Source organism: Wolffia australiana, chromosome 7 (assembly GCF_029677425.1).
Source record: "Wolffia australiana isolate 7733 chromosome 7, ASM2967742v1".
Taxonomy (NCBI): Eukaryota; Viridiplantae; Streptophyta; class Magnoliopsida; order Alismatales; family Araceae; genus Wolffia; species Wolffia australiana.
In genome coordinates, this window is record NC_135841.1 from 16,051,046 (window position 1) to 16,068,460 (window position 17,415).

General features: G+C 44.7%; 3 protein-coding genes and 2 non-coding genes across 9 annotated transcripts; 4 read left to right on the top strand and 1 right to left on the bottom strand.

The window, feature by feature from the left end:
• The first annotated feature begins 5,502 nt into the window (after positions 1-5,502).
• Positions 5,503-7,857, top strand: LOC144705188 (muniscin carboxy-terminal mu-like domain protein). The gene has a single exon (XM_078577751.1). The coding sequence runs from the start codon at positions 5,861-5,863 to the stop codon at positions 7,745-7,747; it is 1,887 nt and encodes a 628-aa protein (XP_078433877.1). The 5' UTR covers positions 5,503-5,860; the 3' UTR covers positions 7,748-7,857.
• Positions 7,858-7,999: 142 nt separating this feature from the next.
• Positions 8,000-16,038, top strand: LOC144705187 (erythroid differentiation factor-like protein). Of its 4 annotated transcripts, none has more exons than XM_078577749.1 (11): positions 8,000-8,371; positions 8,631-8,807; positions 8,871-8,977; positions 9,777-9,984; positions 10,058-10,571; positions 10,659-10,910; positions 11,031-11,210; positions 11,290-11,364; positions 11,426-13,546; positions 13,631-13,902; positions 14,758-16,038. In XM_078577749.1, the coding sequence occupies exons 1-10, from the start codon at positions 8,175-8,177 to the stop codon at positions 13,895-13,897; spliced, it is 4,098 nt and encodes a 1,365-aa protein (XP_078433875.1). In that variant the 5' UTR covers positions 8,000-8,174; the 3' UTR covers positions 13,898-13,902; positions 14,758-16,038. The 4 variants fall into 4 exon arrangements, with proteins under 4 accessions (XP_078433875.1, XP_078433873.1, XP_078433874.1 ...); XM_078577747.1 differs by lacking the exon at positions 14,758-16,038 and adding an exon at positions 14,091-14,291; XM_078577748.1 differs by lacking the exon at positions 14,758-16,038 and adding an exon at positions 14,107-14,291.
• LOC144705189 (putative magnesium transporter NIPA6) lies at positions 13,994-16,993 on the bottom strand. Of its 2 annotated transcripts, XM_078577752.1 has the most exons (9): positions 16,668-16,992; positions 16,545-16,601; positions 16,374-16,464; positions 15,167-15,327; positions 14,955-15,082; positions 14,724-14,861; positions 14,536-14,649; positions 14,320-14,437; positions 13,994-14,232 (listed from the first exon to the last, which is right to left on the bottom strand). In XM_078577752.1, exons 2-9 carry the CDS (start codon positions 16,552-16,554, stop codon positions 14,123-14,125), a joined length of 870 nt encoding a protein of 289 aa, XP_078433878.1. In that variant the 5' UTR covers positions 16,555-16,601; positions 16,668-16,992; the 3' UTR covers positions 13,994-14,122. The 2 variants fall into 2 exon arrangements, with proteins under 2 accessions (XP_078433878.1, XP_078433879.1); XM_078577753.1 differs by having other exon boundaries at positions 16,545-16,993.
• TRNAS-GCU (transfer RNA serine (anticodon GCU)) lies at positions 16,941-17,022 on the top strand. The gene has a single exon. It is a non-coding gene; the product is annotated as a tRNA-Ser (tRNA).
• Positions 17,023-17,086: 64 nt separating this feature from the next.
• TRNAS-GCU (transfer RNA serine (anticodon GCU)) lies at positions 17,087-17,168 on the top strand. The gene has a single exon. It is a non-coding gene; the product is annotated as a tRNA-Ser (tRNA).
• The last annotated feature ends 247 nt before the right edge of the window (positions 17,169-17,415 follow it).

The window sequence follows — 17,415 nt, forward strand, 5'->3', positions numbered from 1 at the left end:
TGATAGACCTTCTTGAACCAGGGGTTTAGTCTTGCATTAGTATAATACACTTCTTACCTAGATTTGCTTCTTTCATTTTTTACCTTTACTTTATTAATCTTCCATTTGATCTCTTTTGACTATCTTTCTAGATAACTTTTTGTTTTTAGGAGAATAAGCTACGGAGGCAACCATACTAAGCACAAGGATCCACGGCAAGACAGTGACATAAGTGGCAAAAAAAAAAATCACGGTTTGACAATTCCTTCTCCCACCATTTTATTTCTTGCATTAGGGACAATGCATATTTCAAAGGGGGGGGGGGAATTTTGGTTTCAAAATCTTTTTATTCCTTACATCCTTTCAAGTTGGGGAGTAGAAGTTAGGCTCACCACATGCCCTTTTGGGAGAACCACTCATCACATGTCCTAGCAACATGAGTATAGAAGTTAGGCTCGTGTAGCGGATCAAATACATCTCTTAATGGTATGAACCATGGTCTAGATGCATGTGTTATTCTTCCAAATGGTTAGGATATCTGGTAGGGTGGGGAACAGACATGAAAATCAAAGGGTTGAAGTACTATCGTCTTAGGAGAATGCCGAGTGAGCCACCATCATCCACCCACCAATGAGTGAATCAAGTCTTAAGTTTCAAATCTCCACTAAGTGAATCTCTCTTGAGGTAAAAATGGTCATATTTCAAATTCTTAAGCACAGAATGACCTTTCCTTGAGCCACCTTGAAATACCTTTTGAAACCTATATGTGTACCCTCTTCATCCAGTTTCCCTAGCTTACCCTTACCATTAACCCAATTTCACTCATTCTTATAGGTGCCCATCTATTCCCCGCTAGTCCTAGAATACTATGATATGCTCACTCCCAATTTTCTTCTCCTCTTCCCCTTGTGATTCACCTTCTCATATCTTTTCCTTTGTATACCTCTCTTTGTTTATGTCTACGTCTTGTCTTCTGAGCTCATCTTCATGATACTAGCCTGGAATGCGTCAAATGTTGTGTAGTTGATCAACCATTATCCATTCCCATACTAAGCTTCCATTTACGTTCACCCCTGTTGAAAAAAAGAAAAGAAAAAGAAAGAAATAAATAAAAAAATAAAAAAAGAAAAAAAGAAAAAAAGGAAAAAAAAGAAAAAAAGGAAAAAAAAAGAAAAAATAAAAAAAATAAAAAAAAAGAAAAAAAGAAAAAAAGAAAAATAGAAGAAAAAAAGAAAAAAAGCCCAAAAAAAAGAGAAAAAAAAAGAAAGAAAAAAGGAAAAAAAATTTTGGGGTTTTTCTTGGAAGCATCTCTATTTACTCGATATGAATGTTGATTAAATTATCATCTAGGCTTATTCAATAACGTCCATCTTCACATATTCTCTCATACCATTTTGTTCTTGGTGTCTATCTTGGGAGTAAGCTATCTTAAGTATTCTATGCCTGTCAATCATCCTTAACATACCTTTCACCCATTCTTTTGAGACATTCCTCATTCTCTTCTCTCTTTACACATAGTCAGATAGTAGCCTCATCACACGTGATTCCTTGATACACAATTGATATTCTGTGTTTACTTGAGAAGTGAATAGTGACCGTCATGTGTGAGTGAGTGATGTGAGAAAGTGAGGGAAAGCATTACCTATATTATAGTATCATACCCGGCGAGAAGTAGGCTTCACTCCTCATGACCACCAGCTCTTTCCAAAACCACAAGGGAGTCTCTCATACGCATTCTAGCATTACATGGGTATAATCGTACTTAGAGGTGTAATTGATATAACAATCACTTCAAGCTCATGTTGCTAAGACTATAAGGTGAATGTATCTACCAAGAGATTTTAAATGCCATTGCTAAGGGGCTAGCAATGATTTAACTTGGGGGGTCTGATAACATGCATTTTTAGTGCCTTATATTATTATATTTATGCGGCTTTATGCATTAAATTACTCATATTTGCATGTTATCAAGCTTAAAATGATTAAATCTATTTTTAGAACAAATTTCTGAATTTTCTATATTTTAGGATTTTTCTAATAGTATATTCTAAAAGAATATAATTTTTTGAGAAAGAATATGATTTTTCTGGAAGTTTTGGATATTAAATTTGGAAAGATATGATTTTTCTGATTCAAAAAATATATTTATACGTATTTTTTGGGCTTTTATTTGATTTAATATGAAATTTTTTAAGTATTTTGTTTTTTTTATGGCATAGTGTGACGTGGCGTGCGGATGCGCCGCCACATCAGCATTGAGAAAGAGATTTTTTCTTTGTTTTTTGTCCTTTTGACATGTACATGTGGCACGGAATATGAAAAGTCACGGAATACGAAAAGCCATGGAATATGAAAAGCCACGGAATACGAAAAGCCACAGAATACCAAGTGTTTGACTTCTTAACATGCACAAACTGATGACATTGATGAGGAGTGAGAAGAAATTAAAGGCTAGGATTGCTTCAACTTCCAACGGCCATAACTTTTCATCTTCCCCTCCTCTTTCTATCCATACCCTCTAATCTATAAATAGAGGCCTGGATCATTGTAAAAACCTTCTTGAACTTGCTTCCCACTTTTGTGGGCTGATTGAAAGAGAGTGAGTTTTGAGATCCATCAAGAGTGTTCTTGGTGTCTTGGGTGTGTGGGAAGAGACAAAAGAGAAGAGGGGGAGCTTACCGGCACTCGCAAATCGCCGTGATCCTGGCGGAACGTAAGGATCTAAGGTAAGTGTCGTCGCCTTACGTTGTTTCTCTCCCAACATCATCGTTATCATAGTTATAGTTTTTTTTTATCAACGTTTCATTTATCACTTCACTTACTTGCGTCCCCACTCTCTCATCTCTCCATCCTTGCCATCGTACCATTCCATATCCAACCACTATCCTCGTTCATACCATAGTTCATTATCTTGTCCGTCACAATCACTTACTCTTTTATTTAAGTTAAATTAACATATAAATTAAGTACTTCTTAATCGATATCACTCACTCATATCCTTGAATTGTGTTTTTTGTCGATCGCTCATTGATCATCACTAGTTTAAGAAAGTAATTCCTTAATCATCGTTCCCTGTGAAGACGATCCGTACTCATCACTAACTACGTATTTTCAAGTACGGTCAAATATATTTTATTGAATAATCTCAATCACCAACGACGAATTTTAACCCTAAAATTGAGATTATCACCACCTGACTACCATGCACCATCACCCGCCCGCTTCAGAAACATCATCCTCAGCTCATGGTTCAGAAGCTACGTGTCCCGTTTATCATTTAGGTTTTGGGGCGCTGCCCCGAACCCAACAAGGGGCACTCACTCCTTGACCCCTTGCCAACTACCCTGCAGTTGGATCTGCATCACCCTATCGAAGCGCACATCATTCACTCCCACCAATACTGCGTCGACTACTTCTGAATCGCACTCTCGCGCGACGCTGACACTGAAGGTCCACCCTTCCCTCTTTGGTGATCCACACGTTATTTTATCTAGTATTTTCTCGTGTGTTTTTCCACCACTATCGGACTTAGTAGAATAGGTTTGAATATTCTCATCATCGATCATTCGAGATATTTGATTTGGAGCTTTGTTTTCAGCGCGGTGGTTGTAAGACAGTCCTCCCAGCCTCGACCAGGGAAAGGGGCTGCACCATCAACATTTTTGCCGGATTTAAATGTTCGAAGTCGATCATGTTGATTTGTGGTCTGTTTTATCCATCCCTAGTTGAGTTAGCCATCCTACCCGTGTCAGTCCTAGTCATCTTGCATCATTAGCATGTAAGTAGCGTCTTTCATTCCTGCAATACTCCACAATGACTTAATATATGCATAACCATCGAACCATAGTCAATCGTTTTAGTTAGTACTGATACATGTCAAAATAATTACAGAACACCTTCTCCAATACATCATCTTTCTTGAAACTATCTCCTCTAATACCAAGGGTGAATGATCCCATCTTGACCATACAACCACCTTTGTGGGCTTGTTGCTGCATGTAAGCTAGAATGGTTTGTAACCTTATGGATAGAGACTCGTAGGCCATAATTAAAATATAATCATTCATTAATAAGGAGTATTTGGTCTCTCAAGTCTAAGAACCTCTCACACGACCTGGACATTAGCCAACCCAATTAATCATTTGGTATACCACAATTCAGGGATTCATACAATCAATTATGTTAACTCTTTCCCTTGAATAATACCTACTATCAGGCCTTCATGCCTCCGCATTAGTATGTACACGAAAGACCATATTCATCAAATGAGCGAGACTAAACAATGCTATCCCATCCAAATATTTTGACGTCCATCTCGAGTATCCTTTGAATATGAATGTTTAAAAATATGGCTAAAGACTAGTGACTGCCATACTATGCTCTCATCACAATTCACTTAGTCAATTTTATGTATTCATGGACTTCAAATAAAAATATCACATGTGCATTATAACGATCATAGTGTATAAATGAATATTAAACGATACATGGAATGTATGATTGGCTTGTATAACACATATATTTCACGCAATCCAATTATACAAACCACTACAATTCATATACATAACCTTCCTTTGAATCATTATAGATTTGTGGGAGGAAGGTATTGTGAAATATTTTTCACATGAATCTAGATCGGATTCGAGTTGATCATTGTTGATAACTCTTGATGATTTGAAAATTATTTTTTGTCACAAACTGTATTGGAAGTTGATTGTAAAAGAACATCATCGACGAGTTTATCATCCTAAAGAACTATCGATTGTTGGAGCTTAATGAGTTCTAGGGGATCAAAAAAAAAAAGATACGAACATTTTCTTCAAATCATTCAGTCCTTCAAACTGTGGGAAATCGAGTGGATTCATTTGAAGAATTTTCTCCTAAATGTATGTAAGCAAGAGGGGGACCATGGTTTGAAGAATGGAAGAAGGTTTGTCTTTTCCGAAGAAACTACAATTTTAGATCTAGTTTCTTTCATATCCAATATTGTCTTGCATTCAAGCCCTATAGATTCATTTGACTGTGGCCCATTTCCAGACAATAATTCTTCGTGGCTCATTAGAAGCCAAGATAAAAAAAAAAAAAAACTCAGAAATACCTATCACTCATTTATTATTATGAATTCAATACATTTTATAGCTAAATTCATTGCGAATAATTATACGCCAAAAAAAAGTGTAAAGAATGAGCAAGAGAGAACTTAAGAGAGAACTTCATTGTGAATAATTATAAGCCAAAAACAACGAGTGTAAAGAATGAGCGAGAGAGAACTTCATTGTGAATAATTATAAGCCAAAAACAACAAGTGTAAAGAATGAGCAAGAGAGAACTTAAGGTAGAGGAAAAGAGAACATACCAAAATACGAGAAAAGAGAGGAATTCTCACCCATAATTTATCCCAATCCTACCCAAAAAAACCGTCATATTTTCCACAAACGGCCTAAAAAGAAATTATCTTCCTGGGCCAGCCCAATAAGACAGAAAAGCCGTGCACTCAGCCCATTTTTCAAGGTCCTCCCTCTTCTTCAGATCTAGAAGAAAGCCGGAACCGATCGCAGGCGCCATGGCGAGGTAGCTCGAATTCCCCCCAGCGAGGAAACCCTAGATCGTCGTCGTGTCTTCCTCCTCCCTCCCGCAGCTCGCCATGGCGATATAGTTCGAATTCCCCCACCGAGGAAACCCTAGATCGTCGTCGTCTTCCTCCTCCTCCCTCCCACAGCTCGCCATGGCGCTGTAGCTCGAATTCCCCCAGCGAGGAAACCCTAGATCGTCGTCGTCTTCCTCCTCCTCCCTCCCGCAGCTCGCCATGGCGCTGTAGCTCGAATTCCCCCAGCGAGGAAACCCTAGATCGTCGTCGTCTTCCTCCTTCCCGCAGCTCGCCATGGCGTGCCTGGCCCTAGCCTTGCAGCCATCCAACGGATCGGACATCCTCCTCCAAACGCGCGAATGGTTCCCCCCGGCCCGCGCCCTCGCCGCCCTCTCCGCCTTCCGCCAGACGCGCCTCGCCTTCCAATCCGGCAAGCCATCATCCTCTTCCCCCGCCGACGATCTCGACTCCTCCCTCGGCGACGACCCCCTCGCCGCCTCCAGCGGCCAGGTCGTCGTTGGCGTGGAGAGCAAATACCGCGTCGTCTACCGCCTCGTCAACGGCATCTACGTTCTCGGCATCACCACCGCCGATCGCGAATCCCACGGCCGGGCCAACAACATCTTCGAGTGCATCAACACGGTGAACCAGGCCGTGAGCATTCTCGTCGCCGCCTGCCGCGGCGTCGACGTCACCCCGGAGAAGCTCAACCGGCGGTACCCGGAGATCTACATGGCCCTCGACATCGTCCTCCGCGGCGTCGGGGCCGTCCGATTGGCCTACATCCTCTCCTCCATCCACGGTGAAGGCATCGCCAAGATGGTTCACTCCGCGGTCGACGCCGAGAATCGCGTCCGCGGGGCCGATTCCTGGGCCGGCCTTCCCCAGGCCATGGCGGCCGAGCGGGCCGCCACGCTCGACGCCTTCGCCAAGGCCAGCTTCGAGCTCCCCCCCGAGACTCTCTCCGCCGGCGACGAGCTCTCCCTCGTTCTTCCCTCCGAGAAGCCCAACAAGGAAGAAGAAGACGCGGCTTCTTCCCCTGCGGAGAAGGACCCGTTCGCCGCGAGCGAGGTCGTCAACAGGCCCCCCGAGGAAGCCCTGGTCGGGGGCTTCAAGAAGAGCAAAGACCCCTCCTCTTCTTCTTCTTCCTCGGACCCCGCCTTGGCTCTGGTCGGATTGGAGGTGACGACTCTGCCGCCCGCGGCGGCCACCAAGCCGACCTTCATCGGCGTCGAAGGCTTCGAAGGAGACTACGGCGGGATCGAATTCAGCAAAGAGGAAGCCACTCTCTCTTCCACCTTCGAAGGCTTCGACAGCTCCTTCGGCGGCGGCCTCGACGCGTCCGAATTCATCACCACCACCGCGGCCAAGAAATCGACGAAGGACCCCGACGCGGCTGTTCTTCAGCTCTTGACTTCCGGGCAGGCGAAAGCTCTCGCTTTGGAGAACGGAGCCGCTCTGGAAGACCAGCTCGTGCCCAAGAAACCGGCTTCCGGCCCGGAAATCTTCATCTCGGAAGAGATCAGCGCCGAGTTCTGGGAATCGGTCCTCGCCCGAGTCAAGTTCCAGGGAATCGTCTTCCTCAAGACGCAGGGCAAGGAGACGGAGTTCTCGTTCAAGCTGGAGACTACCCCGGCGGTCAAGAGAGTGGCCGCTCAGGCGTCTCTCGTGAGCAGCCTCGGAGACGGGGTTTTCCACGTCCGCGCTCCGTTCTCTGACCAGCCCGTCCCGCTTCTCAAGTTCAGTCTACAGCCCAAGTTCTCGCCGATTCCGCTAAGGGTCCGCCTCCTGAAGCGCCACTCCGGGAAGCTCCTCTCGGTGATGATCCAGTACGTGTCCAACCCCGAGCTGCCATCGCCGTTGACCGACGTGACCTTCGTTCTCAAGCTCCCGGTGGACCCCACGCTGTTGACCGTCTCCCCCAAGGCGGCGCTGAGCCGAGAAGAGCGAGAGCTCCGGTGGCACGTCCCCGAGATTCCCCTCAAAGGAAGCCCCGGCCGGCTCCGCGCCCGGATGCCGGTTGACGACGACGCGGACGACGCCCCGGAGCTCGACGTCTCCGCTTTCGTTAAGTTCTCCTCTCAGTCCCTCGGCACTCTCTCCGGCGTCTCCGTCAAGCCCGCCGACGGGTTCTACCTCGGGAGTAACAGGTACTCGACCGGGAGTTATCTCTGTACTTGATTCGCGAGAGAGCTTTCGTTTTGCCCATTTCTTTTCTTTTTTTTTTTTCTGAAAAAAAACTTGTACTGTTCTTGAAAAATCTTTGCAATTTATGAGCGGGGAAGTTTGCATGTTATGGGCATTGATGGGCCCGTCGAGGGAAAACGTGAAGCGCAGGAAACGTCGCGATCGTGGGATCGAAGAAGAAGGAAAAGATCACGATCGCCCCTTGATTTCGGAGTTTTTCTTGGCCGGCGATCTCCGCGCGAGCAGGACCGTGGCGTCCACGACGGAGCACATCGTCTTGCAGCCGAAGAGCGCGGCCGAGCGCCGCCGGCCGCCGTCGGAGCAGAGCCGTCGGAGCTCGTCGTCTTGGTCTTTGTCGTAGGAGCACTTTAGAAGCGCGGCGGCGAAGGGGTCAACGGCGTGGGAGCTCGGCTTGGCGGGCATGTATGGAGGGAGAGGCAGCCTAAGAGAAGCAGAGCGGCAGGATTTGGCGCCATGGCGGGAAGCTTGCTTGGGTATTCCCGGCTGCTTCTCCCAGGCGAACGGCACGGCCGACGACGAGGACGACGAGTTGGACGACGCAGAGGACGGCGATCTCTTCTCTTCCATGGCCAGACCAGACCAGACCAGACCTTCTTGGTATCTCTCTCTAACTATCTCCATATCTATCTCATCTCTCTGTTTATAAAAAGGTTCGAATTTCGCTGTCTCAATCAGAGTCTGATTGGGGGCAGAGCGAAGTCTTCAATTGGCGAGTCTACACGTGGCGGGCTGAAAGCCCGCCACGTGGGGACCGCTTGTTGGCGGTCAAACAGGCCCACATGTAATGGGCTCCGCCTCTGGTTATTGGGCCGTGGGTTAGCCCGTTTTGAACTGTATTTAATCTCGGTTCGCGGAGGTTTTTTTTTTTTGTTGAAGGGATGGAGATGTCGGAGGAGGTTCTCCGGTGCGTGGGGAAGCTGGAGATCGCGAGTCCCAAACCGGTGGGTTTCTTGTGCGGGACGCTTCCCGTCGTCGCCGATGCCTCTTCGTTCAGGCTCCCGCATTCCGCACTCTTCCCGTCGCCGTCGCAGAGGTAAGCTGAATTCTCTCTGTTTTTTGATGTAGTTCGAATTGTTCTCGATCTGCTCGTTTTCAGGATGGAAGCTCCTCGATACCGGATGCTTCCCGCGGAGACTGATCTTAACACGCTGCCTCTGCTGCCGAACGTCCCCGAGAAGGTTTCGCTTGCCTCTTCTGAAGCGGGTCCGGCCTGTTGCCTTTTATTTGTTTGCGTTTTCCTTGATGAATTTTCTTTTGTGCGGAACTTCATCGGGGCGGGGCGGGCCGTGCCGGTAGAAGGAAGCGCTGGTTTCGAATATTGTTTTAGGGAGCTTGTGGGCAGTTGTGAGGTCGTTTAGTCTGGCTAACTCTGAATCATCTAGAACGAAGGAGATATAATGTTCAGATTAAGAATTGAATTGGCTTGATGATGCAACGATCTGAATTGGTTCGATCCTCCGTCGAATACTTCTTTGGTGAATAGGGGACCTTATCTTATGGTTGTGTTTGATTGAGACTGCTATAACGCCCGCAGATTATTCCGACTCGTTATTTTTTTAACCTTCCACATCTTGTTCAGGCGCCTCTTGAGAAATTCCAGAGCAGTCACAATTGCAGCAGGTGTCGGGGGGTATTTTGATGATTACCGAGTTCATTATAAATTTATGCCAAATTGAAGGTCGAAGGAAAAAGGATTGTCGGAGGGTATAGCTTGATGCAGAAAATTATAATAAAAACACCGGGAACATCATCAATGACGGTCCTTGGTACTGTATTTTAAACACGTTGGAATTTTTTTATACAATAAACCCTTGTAGATGGAACATGAGAACCTGAGGGATAAAATTGTAAGATCTCGTCGTTTGATGAAACGTCGTGGAGTTTTAGCGTAATCGTCCAGAGAAGTAAACCATCATGTTGATAGTATCCCAATTTACCACGTCATCCTCTTGTTTTCATTTTTTAATGCGATATTCTCAAGAAATTGGGTTTTTCTCTACAGATTCGCAATGGGAACATAGTTCAATCAATCATGATCTTTCTCGAAAATGCGAGGCGCTTGCTGTATCTGGCCTGTCAGAGTATGGTGATGAGATAGATGTTGTGGCTTCGACAGATATAATGAAGCAGATTTTTCAGATACCATATTCAAAAGCTCAGTTATCTATTGCTGTTCATCGGGTCGGAGATTGTCTCATCTTAAACACAGGGTATGTTCTTGTATTAGTTACAGACATTCAACCCCTTAAGCGTTATCCTAACAGCTTTCTGGATTAATGGCAGGCCTGAGGTGGAGGATAGTGAGATGCTGTTCAGACGTCAGGGAAGTCCATGTAAAACGCACGACTCCTCGATTTTCTCAAACTTTGCTATGCACTCAGTCAGAGCAGAGGCTTGCGATTGCCCGCCCAGTCATCATGGGACCTCAGGGAGCAAAAACGTCATGTCTTCACCCAGTTCTCATCATTGCAGGGGACAATATATTCGGCAAGAAATTCAGAGTAATCTTGATGGTGAATCTCGTGATGTACGTCATGATAAATTATGTTGGGACAGCAAGAACAACCGGAATAAGTCGAGTAAAGGGCCTTTTCAGAAAGCTCCTATTGTTGGAGACAGTGCCAGGCGCCCAATCCAAGATATACATAAATCCAGGGAAATTGGAAATAACGGCTTTCAAAGGCTTCTATTTTGGCAATTTCACAATTTTCGAATGCTTCTCGGCAGTGACTTGCTTGTCTTCAGTAACGAAAAATATGTGGCAGTGAGCTTACATCTGTGGGACATTGCCAGACAGGTGATAATTTAAAACTTACCCGGCATTGTTTTTCTCAAGGGATCCGAATTCACTTTATATTATGGTTTTATTTTTTCAAAAGAATAGGTTACTCCCATGACGTGGCTTGAAGCTTGGCTTGATAACGTCATGGCAAGCGTCCCCGAGCTGGCAATTTGCTACCATCGAAATGGTGTCGTCCAGGGTTATGAACTCCTGAAGACAGACGAGATATTCTTACTTAAGGGGATATCTGATGATGGTAATCCAGCATTTCATCCTCAGATCGTCCAACAAAATGGTCTCTCAGTGCTGAGGTTCCTCCAAAAGAACTGCAAGCAAGATCCCGGGGCATATTGGGTAATATACCTTTTCATCTCTTGCTATGTTCTTTTTTTCTGCCTTGCGGATGATATCAACTCCTCGTTTCGTCATATCCTCTTTTTAATACTGTTGACATTTTATTCAACATTAGAACAGCTTTACAAAAGCGCTGGAGAAGATGTGCTCCAGCTTTTCAATCTATCTGCTGTACCTGCGCCAACAGTCCATGTCCCAGATAGTTCTCTGGCCTCCCTGATGCTTAAAATGAGAAAGAATTCATTACTTTCTCTAGGAACTATATTGTACCGCATTGGGCATAGGTTATCGCTATCAAAGGTATTGAAAATCAAACTAATGTATTCACTTTTCGTGATGAGTTGGGCTCGGGTAAAGAACCTTACCTTTTTCTCTCCAGCTTGCCCGTAACAAAGAAAAGTGCTTAGAGTTCTTTAAGAAATGTTTAGACGTTATGTGCGACCAGGACAACATGGTACGTGGACCTGAATTCTTTACCAAATTTTACATTTAATAATTTAGCCATCTTGATACAGGTCATGAACGCCCACGTACATGAACAATTCGCCAGGCTAATTCTAAACTCCGGGGACTATCTGGAGACGGCATCAGAATCAGTCGGCATTGTGGAGGATGATCTTTCTGCTTCTTTCGGTGCACTGACTGAATTAGGCGACCATTCACATTTAGCAGCATTCAGCAATAATAAGGTGCCATCTGGGCCTAGATTGTTGGCGAGTGCAGACAATCTTGGATTGACCCATGTGGAAGATATATCACCACAGACTGTTTCCGAACCAGTTTCTTTGAAGTTGACGGCAATTAATCACGTATCTCAAGCTATAAAGTCTCTGAGGTGGCATCGGCAACTAATAGATGCCGGGCTTTCTCAAGAGGATGATGGAAGCGAGCACCGTGATAGAACTTGGGTGAGCAACTTGTCATCTGTGTGTGCCTGCGGTGACACCGACTGCATTGAAATATGTGATATTCAGGAATGGTTGCCCAAATCCAGGATGGATGGTAAAATGTGGAAACTTGTTCTTTTGCTGGGAGAGTCTTACTTGGCTCTCGGAGAGGCTTACAGAGACGACGGGCAGCTAGATCAAGTCCTTAGAATTGTCAACTTAGCGTGCTCTTTGTATGGATCTATGCCTCAACAGTTGGAGGGCTCTAACTTTGTATCGTCGATGGGATGCGGTTCATCATCTCAGTACCAGCTAAATTGCCCGTCCTCGATCGATTTATCTGCAAAGCACTTGTTCTGGTCTAAGGCTTGGATGCTTGTGGGAGACGTATACGTGGCGCACCACGGGAGAGAGAAGAAGGCTGTGCAAGTAAGAGAAGAAACCAAAGAGATAGACTCTACTTTGTATGTATCAGAAGACGTTATTATGGAGGTGGAAAGGCTTAAGAAGAAACTGGGCCAGTTTGAAGATAACTGTGCCACATGTTCGCTAATCAATTGCAGCTGCAGGAGTGATAGGGCAGCCAGTGGCAGCAGTGCCAGCAGTAGCCGAGACGCTTCTTCGGTGCTCTATGGAAGGAAAAACCAAGGAAAACCCAAGATGAAGAAGTCTGGGCAACCGTCATTTTCAAGTTCATCTGAAATTTCTCTCGAGGGGAAAGGTCTAAAAGAGAGAGAGAAAAAGGGAGAAGATTGCTTCTCTCCTTCATCTGCTTCTGAAGGGAATCACGGCGGGATTTTCAGATTTCTTTCGGGCCTCAGAGTTGGAAACGTTGAACAGAATCTCCTGGCCGCAGTTGCCTGCTACGATTCAGCTAGAGAAGCGATTGAAAAATTTTCCATCAATTCAGAGGTATGGTACTCAATTATGAAGAAAACAGGGTGGGTTTTCAACGAACTAGGAAGGCTAAAACTTGACAGAGGAGATCTGCTCGGTGCTGAGTTGGCATTTGCTGATGCTGTGAAAGCGTTTAAAAAGGTGTCCGATATCATGAATATCATATTAATCAACTGTAATCTAGGCCACGGCCGGAGAGGTCTGGCAGAGAAATTGGTGTCTAGATTGGAATCAGTCAACGATCATGGCAGCGGATTCAGGCAAATGATGAAAAACGCTAAAATGGAGTATGTCAAGGCTCTGAAATATTACGATGCAGCCAAGATTGAACTGAATGATTTGGGTGAAAGTGCTGACCCTGTTTTGAGAAACGAAGTCCTCACCCAACTAGCTCATACTTATTTGCGGCTCGGTATCCTACTCTCAAAAGAGGCTACTTTGAAAAATACTACCAATAGAAAGTTGAAATCGAGCCATACTATTGCGAAGGGAGGAAAGTCTGTGGACAGCGAGATATCAGCGACCGACGCATTTGGGCGTGCTTTGGGTTTGTATGAGTCTTTGGGTGAATTAAGAAGGCAAGAAGCAGCTTTTGCGTATTTTCACCTGGGGTGCTGCCACAGAAATTCATCTTTGATGTTCTTGGGGACGAATAAGGAGCAGGCCAAAAGTTCAAAAACTGGGAATAATGCCTGTCTGAACTCCAAGCTGCATGCCGACTTGGCAGAGGTTAACTGGAATAAGTCGTTGAGATTCTATGGTCCAAAGAGTCACCCGGCCATGCATCTCAATATCCTTTTAGAACAGTCGATGCTTTTGTCAAACTTCTCCGCTCTCTCAGATTCATCGGAGGTACATCATTTCATGTAAAGTCATCATATTTTCTGGCTAATGTTACTGTTTAATTAACTAATAAGCCCAAGTTGGGCGATGCAGATGATGGAGAGAGCTTTGCAATACCTTCTGGAAGGCCGTCACGTCATTGGAGATGAGACGGAAAACCCATCTTTCGGTGGGGCCAATCAAGCCTTAGAGAAGTATTGGAGTCATCTTCTTGAGCTTTTGAAAGGGATGCTGGCAACGACCCGCGACGTCGTAAATAGCAAAGCAAAGAAGCTGAGGGAGATATACAGGTTGGCGCTTAAGTCCAAGAGCCTTCTTCAGTTGCGTACGATGCACCAACTGTGGACAGATCCTGACTAAACAAGGTATGCGTTTTTTATCTTTCAGTGTGTTTCAAGTTCATTGCCAGTAATTACCGAAAACATATTTCGAAAAAAATTTACCGAAAACAAAAGATGGAGGTGCTAATTTTTGAAAATAAGTGTGAGAAAAACAAAATAATGGACACCAGCTTAACTTATTCGCTCATTTATCTACAAAAAAATTATCCTAGGTTACACCTGATGCAGAAGATTGAGCTATGAGTCATTTGAAATGGTCCTGGTAGACGAGTGCGGAGAATTCTGCTGACAAGAGGTCGTCTTCTTTTCCCTCCGCTGGCCAATATAGTTTTGGTGACTGTGGAGAATATAAATCTGTACGTTCAAACAATATTTTTTTTGTCAGTATTAATGGCGTGAATTTGCGGGGTAAAGTTTCCGATATTAAGTTAGATGACAAACCCGTTGCAAGAGGAGGGTCCGGCTCCTTGGTGGAATGCAATACTGCAGTTCCAGAGAGAACCGTAATGAACCCACAAATCTCCGAGGCGATGTCACTCGCCTTTTGACCAGACCGATCCTATTACAATAATTTAGCAGAGGTAGAGACATTTATTTTCTGTCCCAAGAATCTTCGGTACATTTGAGGAATCTTTGTAATGTCATTTGATTGATTACCTTGAACATTATGGCACTGGCGAGAATTGTGAATGTAGTGAACATGGCATAGTACACGGGAGAGACAACCGCGGTGTTGAACGTGTCAAGTGCCTGGGAGATGAACATAGAGAACTAATATCCTCCGTCTCAAATCAACCATTATGTGATACGTCGTACAATATGCCAAAGACATTGAATAAGCTAACCATGTTCAAATAGTTGAGCTGAATTGCAATGCAGGTGATGACAACCATAACAAAAACCCACGTCTGGAAATATCCCGTTTGGTTGATGCCTTGTAGCGTGAGCTTGATCGCAATTCCCACTGCTTTGATGCTCATCACCTGAACAAGATTCAAAATTCAAAATTGAAGAAGATCATGGGGATGACGAAAGAGACAAGAATCTGTGATGAAAAACGAATGCAAGAAACTCACTGTGAGGGAGCCAATCAAGGAGCAGATGCCCACGTACACGATGATGTTGGTCTGCCCGTATCTCGGCGAAAGATTTAGCATCAGCACGAGCGATGCGGCGACGGTAGAAGCCGTGTAAAGGAGAAAAGCTGGGGAAGAGTGGAATCATGCAAACTGGGGAAGAAGAGGAAGAAGAAGAAGACGAGCGGCGAGGATGGGAAATAAATTGTTACCTGGTTGGGTGGCCAGGATCCAAATTTCTTCCATTGAGGTCGGCGTCGTCTCCTCCGGCGTATGGAGCACGATGACGATGGATCCGACGACGCAGAGCATGCAGCCCAGTGCACCCATCCCCTGCAGCTTCTCCTGCAGCACCAAGTGTGCCAGGATGGCGCTGCAAAAACAGAAGATGAACTGTGATGACCATGATGATGATGATGATCACGATAGAGAAGAAGGTGAAGGTAATGATAGTGAAGAATATGATGATCATGATAGAGAAGAAGATGAAGGTGATGATAGTGAAGAATATGATGGTGATGATAGAGAAGAAGATGAAGGTGATGATAGAGAAGAAGACGGAGGTGATGATAGTGAAGAATATGATGGTGATGATAGAGAAGAAGATGAAGGTGATGATAGTGAAGAATATGATGATCATGATAGAGAAGAAGATGAAGGTGATGATAGTGAAGAATATGATGGTGATGATAGAGAAGAAGATGAAGGTGATGATAGAGAAGAAGACGGAGGTGATGATAGTGAAGAATATGATGGTGATGATAGAGAAGAAGATGAAGGTGATGATAGAGAAGAAGACGGAGGTGATGATAGTGAAGAATATGATGGTGATGATAGAGAAGAAGATGAAGGTGATGATAGTGAAGAATATGATGATCACGACAGAGAAGAAGATGAAGGTGATGATAGTGAAGAATTTGATGATCACCACAGAGAAGAAGATGAAGGTGATGATAGTGAAGAACATGATGGTAATAAAAGATAGACCCAACAACCTCTCTCTCTCTCTCTAACTTATACACCGTCTTGAAGCACTTGTTCCTACTGAGGATGATTGATAATGAATAAAATGGTTTTAATCGTATTCATGGAAATGTAACGATCCATGTACCTGTCTCTCTCTCGCTTACGGACGACGATGAAACTCAATTTCCCAAAATTATGATCATGTTTTCTGATGTAGAAAAATCCGATGAACAAAGCTTTTGCTGATAGATCTTCCTCTCTGACCCTTCCGACCTCATAGATCACTTTTTCTCACTGAAACATATGTTTTCGTGCATTCAAATAAATAGAATTGTAAACCGATGTAAGACCAGCAGCATCTATATCTCTCTAGCTTATTGGAAGCAATTTTTCTGGCAATGTTGAAGAAGATGATGAAAGAGGAATGATTTAGATGAGAGAGAGAGAGATCACCTGAAGATTATGCTGAGTGCGCCCAAGGGTGTAACAAGGACGGCAGGGCCGAAGATGTAGGCGACGAAGTTGGAGATCTCGCCGACCACCACTGAATCATAAACAGACCATGATCAACGGGGCAGAAATCGACGGTAGAGGGAGAAGGTTGACGCAATCGCGGCATCTTACTGAGGATCATTCCCAGTCACCAGAGGGGCTCCAGAAGGTAGCCGTGCCCTCCCACGCCTGCGAAATTCAAATGCAGCAAATTGAAAGGTGGGGAATTGGGAAAGAGGAGGAGAAATTGCTCACCGGCGCGGTCTCCGGAGTGGCTGGCGCGCTTCAGCCCCTTCTTCTTGAGGATGAAGCTGGTCCCGATGAAGGCGCTCGAGGTCACGGCAAGGATCAAACCCTTGGAATTGTCGGAGAATTCGCCTCTCGCCGGAGACTCGCCCATCGGCGGGAACAAAGCTCGTCTCCTACGTTCAGCGCCAGTCTAACAACCACCAGAGTTCTCTGTAGATAATAGCCAATTAGAAAATTTTATTTTGGTGATATAATTTAATTTGTAACACGATGTCATAAGTCGCTTTGGCCGAGTGGTTAAGGCGTGTGCCTGCTAAGTACATGGGGTCTCCCCGCGAGAGTTCGAATCTCTCAGGCGACGAAACTAATTTTTTGAACTTTTAAATATGTTTATATATTTTAAATGTAATTATCTGTCACATCAAGTCGCTTTGGCCGAGTGGTTAAGGCGTGTGCCTGCTAAGTACATGGGGTTTCCCCGCGAGAGTTCGAATCTCTCAGGCGACGATAGTCTTTTTTTTCCTTAATTAAATTTTATTTGTCTAACGTTGCTGAGACTGGGCTGCTCTCACTGTGCATTATCGTCCGGGACGGTTTTTCTCCCGTCCTGTTCCAATTCATTCAAGTTTTATAATTCCGTAAAAAAATCATTAAATTAAATTTTAATAAAACATTCTGAGTCCAGTCCAACAGCCGAGGCAGCATAGTTTTTTGTCCCAAAATGAAACCCTACCTCCTGATTCCTTAAGACATC

Bases quoted from the DNA above. Each gene is read 5' to 3' on its own strand.
- LOC144705188 (XM_078577751.1), top strand. From the start codon at position 5,861: ATGGCGTGCCTGGCCCTAGCCTTGCAGCCATCCAACGGATCGGACATC.
- LOC144705189 (XM_078577753.1), bottom strand. The intron at 15,083-15,166 runs GTAACAATTTAT...ACTCTTCCCCAG, and splicing joins GATCCTGGCCACCCAACCAG to CTTTTCTCCTTTACACGGCT. The intron at 14,438-14,535 runs GTAATCAATCAA...TTATTGTAATAG, and splicing joins CCAGTGCCATAATGTTCAAG to GATCGGTCTGGTCAAAAGGC.
- LOC144705187 (XM_078577749.1), top strand. From the start codon at position 8,175: ATGTATGGAGGGAGAGGCAGCCTAAGAGAAGCAGAGCGGCAGGATTTG. The intron at 8,808-8,870 runs GTAAGCTGAATT...GCTCGTTTTCAG, and splicing joins TTCCCGTCGCCGTCGCAGAG to GATGGAAGCTCCTCGATACC. The intron at 9,985-10,057 runs GTATGTTCTTGT...GATTAATGGCAG, and splicing joins TGTCTCATCTTAAACACAGG to GCCTGAGGTGGAGGATAGTG.